The sequence below is a fragment of the Athene cunicularia genome (assembly GCF_003259725.1).
Source record: "Athene cunicularia isolate RWA chromosome 2 unlocalized genomic scaffold, athCun1 chr2_part2, whole genome shotgun sequence".
In the NCBI taxonomy this organism is placed as follows: domain Eukaryota; kingdom Metazoa; phylum Chordata; class Aves; order Strigiformes; family Strigidae; genus Athene; species Athene cunicularia.
In genome coordinates this window covers 200,218-212,024 of record NW_020799096.1, presented here as the reverse complement: position 1 = coordinate 212,024, position 11,807 = coordinate 200,218, and the positions used below count along the sequence as shown (strand labels likewise).

Below are 11,807 nucleotides of genomic sequence, written 5' to 3'. Positions count from 1 at the left end.
TATATATATATATATATATATATATATATATATACTGTAGTCCCACTGAAACCAGCACTGTGGATCTGGTCTGTTTTTTCTCCATAGTAGCATTTGACCCAGAATTTCTGGTTCCCCTGCTTTAAAATATTTAGGGCATTCCTGGTGCTGTTACAGTCTGAATAAAAACAGTTCTGCCAAAAATGGCCAAAGGCAATGCCTTTAAACACAAACTAAGTGCTTTTCAAAGTAAAAAAAAAAACAAAAACAAAAACAAAAAACCCCCATGAACTCCTTGGGTTGCCTCCATTATCCCCTGCTTCTCCCTAAGAGAGGAAAGAACCCCTGCTGAGATACCAGGAAAATAATGATTTCAGGCCAGTACTTCAAGGAGGTGTCAGCAGGTCATTTTAAATCGTGGGATGGTAGATTGCACCAGGCAAGAGCCTGGCCCTCTGCTTTTCAGCTTGCCCCTTATCAAGGTGTCATTAAATTATTCCCAATTTTAAATGAAAAATGCAAGCTTTCCAACCAGGCAGAAGGCAGGGGAAAAAAAAGCAGCAACGCTGAAACTCAAGAAAATATTAGCTTTAAACATCAGGCACTACCTTTTGTACCACCCGTCCTGCAAGAGCAAATACCTGCAAGCATATCAGGTAGCAGTAAAACCAGATGATGCTGAAAACTTCCAGCAGTGGAAGTCATTTAGATTTATTTTCTGAATTTCCTCCTGAACAAGTTGATGTAAGGACATTATAAACAGGCTGTTTCTCTTTGCAGGGTCCCGACAATTGTGTGAAGTGTGCCCATTTTATAGACGGCCCCCACTGTGTGAAATCCTGCCCAGCGGGGGTTCTGGGTGAGAATGACACCCTCGTCTGGAAATATGCTGATGGGAATGCTGTTTGCCAGCTCTGCCATCCAAACTGTACCCGGGGGTGAGTAAAACCTTGGGCTGAATGGGGATGGGGGAACAAGAAATAGGAAAACAGTTAATCTCAAGCTCTTTCTCTTCCTGATGGGATGGTCCCATTTCAAACCACCAAGAAGAAAAATTAGCAGGCAGCAAGAGAGGTCAGGAGTACCCAGGTAATGTAAAAAGAGCACAACAGACTATTTGAACAGGAAAAGTTCAGTGGCACTTCTTTACGCAGAAGGGAGAAAAAAAAGGAAAATGTTTTAGGGGATTTGAAACAGATTTGTTTGTTGATTTAAATAGGAAACTTCCTGGAATTTTACAGAACTCACCCACCAGGGATGCACTTTATTTTTTTACCACCTGGCTCAGTGCTGGGTCCTCTGGTTTTGGGAGGACCATCAGTGACATCTGGTGGATGCTGGGCTCCTGGGCCCCATGTTTTCTCTGAACTTTTAATTTTTTAGGAGGGAAATCCCAGTGGGGTACCACAGCAATTTTTTTTTTTTTCCTTCTTTCCATAATGCTAGCACTTGGTCTGAGTTTGCCTCCTGAGTGTGGCTTTATTAATGGGCATCACAGTAAACCAAATCTGTATAAACCATTTATGTCCTCATTTGGGGGCATGCCTAAACTGCCACCTGGAATGAGCTGTGAATCGAACTGTATTTAACCTACATGACAGTAAGTTACAATTGTTTCCTCTCCTGGTTTCGGACCTGCAAAGGACAGAGAATGCACAGTAAAAGGTTTTAAGGTTTGAGACTTGGCTGTTGGACTGTGATGCTTTCAGAGCAAAAAAAGAGTCCACGTTTGGTTTCTTTTCCTTCACAGGCCCCTGATCTGTACCCTGCAGGTCTGTCTGATCCAGAATCCTTCTGTGATATGCCTATAAGAGAGAAGCTATAACGTATTCAGACCAACCACCATCCCATTGTATATTAGCTATTTCAACTGCCAGGTCATTAAAGAGCAGAGTGCCCAGGCCTCCACCTTCATGAAGAAAAGGAGATGAAGAGTTAAACCAGCAAGTAACAGCCCTTCCTAGTGCTCATAGTGAATTCAGTGCTCTGGTTTTCAGATGTAGCTGTAACAGCCATATGGGCTTGCCATGATTTACAGTGATGCCCCCAGTGTTTTGTTACAGTCTCAGGCAAGGCTTATCAAGGCTTCTCATCACACGCCTGAGAACAAGTGACCTTAGCTGAAAATGCATCTTCTATTAACTTTGCTCTTTATTAATGACCTCAATAGTCCCCACCGATACAAACTGGCCACGGTGATCCAATATCCTTCTTCTAACTGGCCACATGGAAATGTGGCTGATTACTGGGGCAGCGTAATGAGTAACCACATCTGAACAAGGTTTTCCATTGTGCAGCCTTGGTAGTGAGATCAAAACACTAGACTCGAATGCAAACTTGGAGGAACATAATCTGCCAGACATAGATGTAACAATGAGCTATGCAGTGGCTCTTTGTGCACAACCAAGTCCCCAGAGCAGACTTCATCAGAAGAGTCGGGGGTACCCAACATATGGCTCAGTGTATTTGGCCATGTGTTATTAAGGCAGAACATAAAAAGTAGGATCAGTTTCATCTCTTACATGAAAGAACTGGGCTAAGTTTGCTACAGTTATATTGTGGACATGCTCAATGGCTCTGTTCAAATCGTTGCTCAGATGAGGCAGAAGAAAATAGGCTATATCCCTGAAGGGCTCAAGAGAGCTAGAAGAAAGTAGGGTTACTGTTTTTCCTTTACAGACGGGACATCTAAGGCCAGTGGATTTGATGGGTAGGGAGCCAGTGTCAGAGGCGTAATCTGGGAACGAGCAGTCTGGCGCAGCATTGTCCCCATGAAGTCAATCAATCAGTAATGCCACTTACTTCTCTTCATGCCTTTCTCTAGTGTTGCAGGAATGGGATCTGCTTAGCAGTGGGTGGAAAACATCTGTCTCACAAAGATTTTGCATCCTTAGAAACCACAGTCTCAGCGATTTCTGCATGATAAGAAACAACTTTATTTCTGTCCTTGTCCAATTTCATGGCTAGAGCCCACAAAATCTTATCAGTGTGATTAAGTGTGCTGACTTCAGTAGTCAAGCAAGTGAAGGTTTCCAGGATCTGGCTCTATTTTCTGTATTTCAAGAAGCTGCAAGTTAAGAGAACGTCTCTTCCCAGCTGAGCTTTGTCATTAACTTTGTTTTTTTTACCTTAGGTGTGCTTGCTAGTAGTACATCACTTCTTTTGTATCACCATGAAGAATCCCATCTAGTCTCCTTTTCTTTGTTGAGTTGGTTTTTCAGCCTTCATTAGAAAACAGAATAGAGGAAGGTTTCTCCTGCTCAGCCCTTCTCTCCCGTTTCTCCTGTAATCTCTTGGGGATTTCGTACACAAGCTTCCTTTAGCTCTGCCTCTATCTAGTACAGCTGAGAAAATATGCTCCAATAAATAGAGCAACATCCTGAAAGCCCTGGAATTACCCCATTTATACCTCCAGCAACTAATGACTTACACCAGCTTAATTAATCCGCTCAGTATTGAAGAATTTGGTTTTCCCTTGCCACTCTTCCAGAGTACAGGGATTAAACTCAGCCACAGCCACTGGGGTGGAAGAGCAAGGAGGAAAGAAGCCACCACTGTAGTTAATAGCGCTGGCTGATACATCCTGCCTCTGCAGTCACTACCAATACTACCTGTCTCACCAGTCTTCATTTTAAGTGCCAGGGGATTAAGTAGGGGGGGGGAGGGTGCTGGTGGAGAAAGTGGCCAGTGGGTGCAAGACGGAATGTTGTAGCAGCACAGCACAAATGTGATGCCTTTGTCACAACTCTGAAGGTTACTGAGAAAGAAAAAAAAAAAGGTAGAGGAAAGTTCTTATAAGGCTTTAAAAAGCCCAGTGGTTTTCCATTTCTTTTATGACTGTGAAGTAACTTAGGCTGTTATAGGGTGAGTCCCCTCTGAAAGACCATAAATCACAGCAACCTGGCTGTATTACATCAAATTAGGAACTATGGGTCGAGGAGAAAGTTGTTAAAATCTTGATGGATTTGGGAGATAAATAGCTGTGTCTGCACTGGGACAAGTAATATTTACATAGACAGATGAAATGCTGAGTTCAGGATGCAGTAGTTTTCAGGGACTGTACACAGCACTAATTTTCCAATAAGTAGAGAAATATTTCAGAGGCTACAACTGCTGCTAGATTCCATCTGACATATCCATAACATCTTGAGGCAGTTCATAACGCAAGGTCACATTTCTCATTTTGGTTTCTGTAAGCAGAAGAAAAACGATTCAGGAATGGAAAAAGTGATTGTTTAGATTCCATAAAACCTGGATTACTTATGTTGGGTGTCATCACAAAATTCCACATCAAGATGGTTATATTTAGTCCTGGAAGGATATTTGTCATAGGCTTTGTTTCTTCTTTGACTTGTGAAATGAATCAGAAAATCACGTGAGGTTTGAAGAGTACAAGCTGATCTGTCATTTTCTTCCCCATTTTCTTCCATTACTTTATCCCACCAGACTTGATATTGAAGGATTTGTGTGGGAAATATTTTTTAAAAAGAAGGGGATAGATTAAAATCTACACTTCTCTTGCTTCTACTTTCTGGTGTAGGAAAATAATTGGTTAGCCATTCCTCAGACTGTAGATTCTATCCTCTCAGCCAGTTTTTTGCTGTTAGGATGCGCATGGAGGACTTGCCATCATAAAGTAGCATGGCAAACCAGAATATTTAGTAAGAGATAATTTGAGAGACCACAGTCACATTCTGAAATAGGTCTTTTAATTTCACATCCTTATCAGGAGAAGCTGCACATGCTTTGTTGCATTAGCATGTAAAAATTCATATCTGAGTGGTAAAGCATGATGAGATGAGGTCTTGGGTGCTAGATGAGCTTTCCGTTGAGCACCCAAAGAAAGAAGCCCAGTGCAAAGCGAGATACGTCTCCTGTGACCGTAAGCAAGCTGGTGGTTCTGCTGTGCACGTGCATCCTCCCTGTGCTTAGTTACACATCTGAGCAAACAAATCAAGCTGTAGACAGACAGGGAACGCTAACAAAGCTGGGCGCCCGAGATCCGGGAACTGGTATGTACAGCACTTCCAGCGTGTCCAGGACACCAGGATGCACATTCTTGCATGGGAGCCCAATGAACTCACAAGACCTTCCAGATGCTGGGTCTTGGAGCACTGTGTTGGCCCAGAAACAACGCAAATACACAAGGGAAGATCAGAGTAACAAAAACAAACAAACAAAACCAATAAAATGAGTAGTTTCTTTACCTCTTCCTCCCTCAGACCTAGATCAAGTTATGAGATAAGATCTGCAACTCCACCTGCCATTTTGAAACTTTTATGGTTCCTCCTCTCAGTGAGAGGGAATTCAGAGCAGTTTTCCTGGCACAGACTCCCTCCTTACCCCCTACTTGACCTCCTCTGGAGTTGTTTTGGGATGATCCATTTTCTTTGAGTCAGCGCAGGGAGCGGATACCACAAACTGGACTTTTCTCCTTGCTGTGCTCTGTTTTTCAGGGGTGATGTAACCCTCTCTGTAATGTTCTCCTTCCTCAGTAGACACCACAAAGACCACAATTCCCATGAAGCACATACATCTTGTAGCCCAGCAGCACTTAGGGAATGCACGGTGCCTCTCACGCCCGTTAGACCATCAAGTGAATGCAGTCACTGTGTTTTCATCTGTGTTGCTTTTTGCATTGGACTGCCAAAATGAATTTCAGGCATTTCAAGCTCAAATGAAGGGTGAATGACTTGCTAGTAGAGTTTCTGGCTCTCTGGATAACTGTCGTACCTGTTTACATTACCGGTAATATAAGACCTTACATTCTGGGAGAAAAATATCATTGACTATAGCTGAAGGGGGTTCTGTCAAATCCTGGTTTTTGATGGGAGCCGTGTATCTGCTACCCAGGTTTTCCATTGCAATAGAAAGTCTGGAAATTGGAATCTTTTACTTATCAGGAAACAAGGATTATGCAGGACAGTCTGCAGAGACACATTTCCAAGTGGCTTTCTGCCCTTCTTCTGTCCTCCATGGTCAGCTCTGAGCTTCTGCACTAATACAGATGTCCACACAGAGCCAGAGAATCCAGATCCATTTGAGTATTGTGTATCTATGTCCTCCCCCGATTCTACCACATGATAGAAAGTTGTTTTAAAATATTCTTTAAATTGAGTTTGCATCATACCTATGCCTCTAGAAAAAAGATTTTGGAGCAAAGACATTGACTGATTTAATAGAGTGTATGACTATTATAAATTCCTATGTTAATACTTGGACTGATCTGAAACGCAACCTTTTCAATCAGTAGCACTCTTCTTACTTGGAATTATAGAAGTATGTATGCCAGAGCTAATACGTCTGTAATGTTCATTTGTTTTTACAGGTGCAAAGGGCCAGGTCTTGAAGGTTGTCCAAATGGGTGAGTACTTCATCTGCTACAATTAACGACAGAGCTAGAAAGAATGCATCTGTGTTTATATTTCCATCCAGGACACTGCAAGGCTGAGACTAAAGTTTTAAGTCTTCAGCTCTGTACAGGAAAGTGACAGATTAGAGCAGGCTCCAAACTATAAAAATTATTTCAAGAACTGAGAAATATTCCTACTGGAACAAGACTCTGAAACTTTGTTCTGCTTAGCTTGTCTGTTGAGGTGAGACTTGGAATCTGTTACTGGAGAACAACAGGAAGAGCTGGGGAAAGAAAGGATTAAGGACTAGTGTCAGAGAGAGATGTTTAGGATTGATATGGTTACCTGAATCAGAGGGGGATCATCTCAGAGACCCAGGGGTGTCTTTTCATTCCTATGATCTGTACATCTCCAATGACTCTGTGCACAGATGGACATTAATTCTTCACACTAGATCTTACATTGCACTGTTTGGCCTCATGCTTCCCTGTCTAAGAGAGAAGGATTTAGTTTCTGGACACAAAGTCGTGTTACAGCAAGACGAATTCAGTCTAGAAGTACTGTTGAAATGTGGCTCTATTTAATAGTAATCCCTGGGGCAACTTAGAAAGAGCTGTGATGGATCTTCAAGTACAGACCGAAAAACAACCTTGGAAAACCCGTTTTTCTTTTCAACTTAATTTTGAAATTACCTAGGCTCTAATAAAGAGGCAGCAATCTGTACATGTTCACTCATTACCTGGCCTCAGACATTTGTACCTGGGGAGAAGGGCTGATGATCTGAAATTCATTGTGACCCTTACATCGTGGCCTCCCCAATAATGGTGAGATGTCAGCTTCATTGCTGGTATTATGCCTTCTTGATATCGCCTTCTCTCCGTGTGCTTCGTGTATCTGATCACATGCAGGCTGCCCGTGGCTGGCATGTGTAGGCATCACAGATTTGATGCTCATGTGCTTGGTGGGCTTGTGAGAGGGGGGAGAAGCCTCCTTGCTTAAGCTATGAGGATCAGCTCCAATTGCAATTTTGAGAGAAGAGTGAAGATTTTGAGCAGGTTACTAGATGGGGAACTTAAAAATAAAAATGCCCAAGATATTTGAAATGTCAAATAGGCTTAAGTGGATGTCCACAGTGTGTGCTTGATCATAACCTAAGGTTTCATGCAACCTCTGTAAGGTTTTTTTTTAAAAATCTTACACCTAAGCATTTTGTTTCTCTTTCTGCATCCCCTCCTGTCTTGCAGCTCCAAAATCCCGTCTATCGCAGCTGGTGTTGTTGGAGGTCTCCTGTGCCTGGTGGTGGTTGGCTTGGGCATCGGCCTTTACTTGCGGAGGCGCCACATTGTCAGGAAGCGGACCCTGCGCCGGCTGCTGCAGGAGAGGGAGGTGAGCGCCGCGGGCACAGCTGCAACACCGGCTGCTTTGCTTGGAGAGACGGGTGCCAGCCTCTTCATACTAGAGAATTACAGCACCGTGCATCTGCCTCGTAACTCAAACGAGCCCTTGGGTTGGAAAACACGGCATCTGCCATGCTAGTCTGGAAAGACGCGTTGTGCACAGCACCTTAATCTCAAGTGTGATTCCTCTGGATATAGTTTTCAAAAGCTTTAGGGGATTTAGATGTCTAAATCCCAGTGAAAATCATTGAGCTTGTCTACTCAGAAAAAATTACACCTTTAGGGTGAGGTGCAATGTGCTTGCTGATCCATACCACCTTCCTCAGCCTTGAATCATTTCTCCCTCCAGACGAGCCTGAGGCTGCTGTGGCAACTCGAGGCACTTTTGAAAATTTTACCCCCTTGATCACGCATATGTCTGATCCTGCAGAAAAAAAATGAGAGAGAAAGGAGAAGAGGGAAAGGAATTGAGGAAGTGTTTTTGTCTCATCTTTGGTTTGGTTTTAGCACAAACACCCCACAGCGCCATCAAAGTGAATGGTTCACCCTGTTGGGCATGAACAAGTTTTCTACACTGCTTTTTGTTTTCTGCATGGTTTTGTGTGCGCTACAGCATCACCCTCTGGGTAACTCACATATGAAATAGCAAAATGCATTACCCTGGATTAAAGCCGCTCTGTTATGATTAGCCCCCTTCTCTTTCTAGTCCAATCCTAGTAAATAATTATCAAACTTTATTTAGCATTCTGCTAAAAGCTCAGTTGCAGCTTCCTTCTGTGCTCACTGGCTTTGCAGAATCAGCTGCAAAATCCTTTAAAAAAAAAGCTGTCCTGTTTTTTAATGCACTGGCTAACAATATTTTACATACCACTGTATTCTACAGTTGTGATAGTAGAGTTCGGTTTGTGCTTGGCTCATGTGGCCTGCTCCAATGAGGAAATTTCATCACAACAGAAAGGTTGTTGGCCTGCTAAAATCAGATTGTATCTAGCTAAGTACAGTTTTATTCAAAGGAAAGGAAAAAGAAAAAGCACTAAGGGAAAAAACTGACTTAGGCATCAAAGAAGTGTTAAATAGCTGTTTAGAGGGTGTTACTGATGTTTGCAATAACTCTTGGATCAAATTTTGAAAACATTGATAGTCAATTCAACATCTTTTTATTGAGAAAAGACTCACTCCTAGAGTCTCCATTGCTGATTGTAAACCCTGCAGTTTGGGGGAGCTACTGGTACCATGGGAATTTCATCCAATTAAACAAGAGCAGACCTGAAATGTTGCAGGTGATTCTTGCCCATTATTTAAAACATGTCTACAATTTATTTGCAAGTTCAAAAAAAAATAATCTTCTTTAGGATCTGTGGTAATTACATTGTTCTTCATGCCATGTGTTTTAAGGCTTTGAAGTTAAAGCCTTCATACGCACAGTAGTATTCCTTCATTCTCCTTCAAAATGGCAGTCACCACTCTGCAACTGATTTTACCTCTGAAATTTGGTGTGACTTTAGATACTTACTGCTGCAAATCAGAGTGGAGCTGTCCTCCCATAAACTTCACATGGAATAAAAAGTTCATTATTTTAAAGGAAGGATTCATTTGCTTCCCTAAAGCGTGCTGCTTGCTGTCCTCCTAGACCGTATATCCTTCTAACATCATCTTCTTTCTGCACCAGCTTGTTGAACCACTGACACCCAGCGGGGAGGCACCAAACCAGGCTCATCTGAGAATTTTAAAGGAAACAGAATTTAAAAAGGTCAAAGTTTTAGGCTCTGGAGCTTTTGGCACTGTTTATAAGGTAAGATCACCATGTTTCTCTTGCCCTTTTCATCTTGCTCCCTCATACAGAAGCCACCCAGACAAAGCATGAACTGGGAGCTGTAATCGTTGTGTAATTTTATTTTTTTTTTAAACTAGATTTTATAACACATATGTATTGAATGGTGGAGAGAGGACTCAATCATCATTATTTGAGTTATGGATCAGGTTACATGAGAAGTTTTACATAAGATGTTGCCAAAGTCATACTGCTGAACCTGAAGGAGAAAGATCTCAACTTAAAAACTACCATAGCCAAATATACCCTGTTGTGAATATTAGGGAAAAAAGAAATGCACTTTGGTCAGCTCAGTGCTAAGCCATTTTTCTGTGTGGTCTGGGGTCCTGTTGTTATAATTGTCAATCACTCTTTCATTAGAACTGACTCAGAGGTGTGGAAGTGTCTACACACCTTCGGTTGAGTAGGTCCACAAGGTACTTTTTTCTCTTGGTGTTTGCTTATCCTCTCTGTTTCTTCTTCACCAAGTTCTGTTTTTCTGTGCTACTCCTTTTATTCAGGATATGTATTTCAGGCTTTGCCAGTAGTACTGAAACATAAACTGTAGATTCATATTTCATATATGTCTTTATAAAGCTTTATATTCTGAAGCCGGCTTTCAGCTATGGCTAGGAATTTCAGGGACACAAATCCCATTGACCTCTGAAAATGTGCACCTGCACTGCTGGGTACTTGAGCAGAGTGTCCTCGCAGTGCCGTGCCGTTCACCTGCCACCTGAATGGCCTTCTGACACTATAAATGGAGAGCACCGAACCAGTCAGATATAAACCCACCTGCCACTGCATACATTTAGGGCTGGATTATTTCTACAGTACAGATGCCATCTTGTTTTCATGAGAAAATGCCAGTTCTTTTCATCTCATGATTTATAAATGGGAAATGGCAAGGTTTTGTACATGCGGTTGCTGTGATGCACTAATTAATTAGATTTCCATCCGTAAAAGTTGCTTTTTATGCACCTCTTGGGATATTTATACAGAGACGGTAATGAATGCGTTTTTCCAAAAAAATATGGTAGAGGTGACTGAAAGAGAAATACCACTCACTCCATTAACAGGATTTTGTTAACTCCCACAAGACTCGTTTTTTGCATATTTTTGTTGTCTGACATGTCTTCCCATTGCTCAGAATATTTAAGTCTACTCAGATGTAAAATGTATACATGACTGTGAGAATTAACCTGTTAGATATGAGACAGAGTAACTCTTTGTACTTCTTTTTTGGTAGGGACTTTGGATCCCAGAAGGGGAGAAGGTTAAAATTCCTGTTGCTATTAAAGAGTTGAGAGAGGCTACATCACCAAAAGCCAACAAGGAAATACTTGATGTAAGTTTTCATGTTTGTTTTGCCAAATTGTCAGTGGTCTGTGGATTTTCCTCTGTAACAGCTAAAGGGATTTCAGGATTTTGGGTGAGAAGAAACATTTTACACTCCAAACTGCATTCTCTATCTAGAAGTACTGGGCTCTGCAGCCCAGTCTGTGAAGCGCTTTTTTGTCTCCTCTGAACACGTTGCTCACAGTCCAAATACTGAAGTTATACTTGTGGGGTAGCACCTAAGGGAAGGTCAGGACCTTACATTTACAGCTAATTCTGTTTTCTTTATTCTGATGTTTCAGGACTCAGATTGTGGCATTCATTGTCATTATGGCAGTAGAACTAAAAGCATTAACAACATATTTAATGAGTTTTGCATCCTGACATTGCAGATTGTCATAAGCTGCAGTAGAACTAAAACCATTAACAACATATTTAATTAATTTTGAATACTGACATTGCAGATTGTCATAAACTAGTTGCTTGGTTACACAGGATTAAATTAACTGTAAATCCAAAAGAAAAAAATATCCCAGCTGTCTGATTTCTTTGCCATGAAAAGCAAGAATTTCTCTCTCTTCCTGAAAGAGGCACGGGAATTTTATCCTCTTGCTTGGATATAGCTCATCACTTCAGAATATGGGGAAAAAGGCTATGGGACACTGTTTCAGGAGTTTATAAATGTGTGAGTTTACAAGGGGTGAGCCAGAGTCCTGAACACAAAGTTTCTTGAACTTGGAATAGCTAAAAATCTGAACTCTGATGCTAGATCTGAAGCCACACAACATAAAGCACCAAGGATATATATTTATATACAAGGAAAGGAAAATGTACAGTGTGGAGAGGAGCACTCAGATGTTCAGTATACATTCATTTAATCTTTCCTGCACTGTGGTTCAGTCCTCAGTGACAAGAAATATGGGGGGGGGG

The 11,807-nt window shown here is 41.7% G+C and overlaps 1 protein-coding gene across 2 annotated transcripts in view; it reads left to right on the top strand.

Moving 5' to 3' along the window:
* EGFR (epidermal growth factor receptor) overlaps nucleotides 1–11,807 on the top strand; it is a 46,196-nt gene that overhangs the window by 16,640 nt on the left and 17,749 nt on the right. For both annotated transcript variants that reach the window (XM_026843882.1, XM_026843881.1), the window contains exons 14-18: nucleotides 760–917; nucleotides 6,308–6,343; nucleotides 7,577–7,718; nucleotides 9,399–9,521; nucleotides 10,789–10,887. In XM_026843882.1, coding sequence (XP_026699683.1) covers nucleotides 760–917; nucleotides 6,308–6,343; nucleotides 7,577–7,718; nucleotides 9,399–9,521; nucleotides 10,789–10,887 — 558 coding nt within the window. The remainder of the gene's footprint in view (nucleotides 1–759; nucleotides 918–6,307; nucleotides 6,344–7,576; nucleotides 7,719–9,398; nucleotides 9,522–10,788; nucleotides 10,888–11,807) is intronic.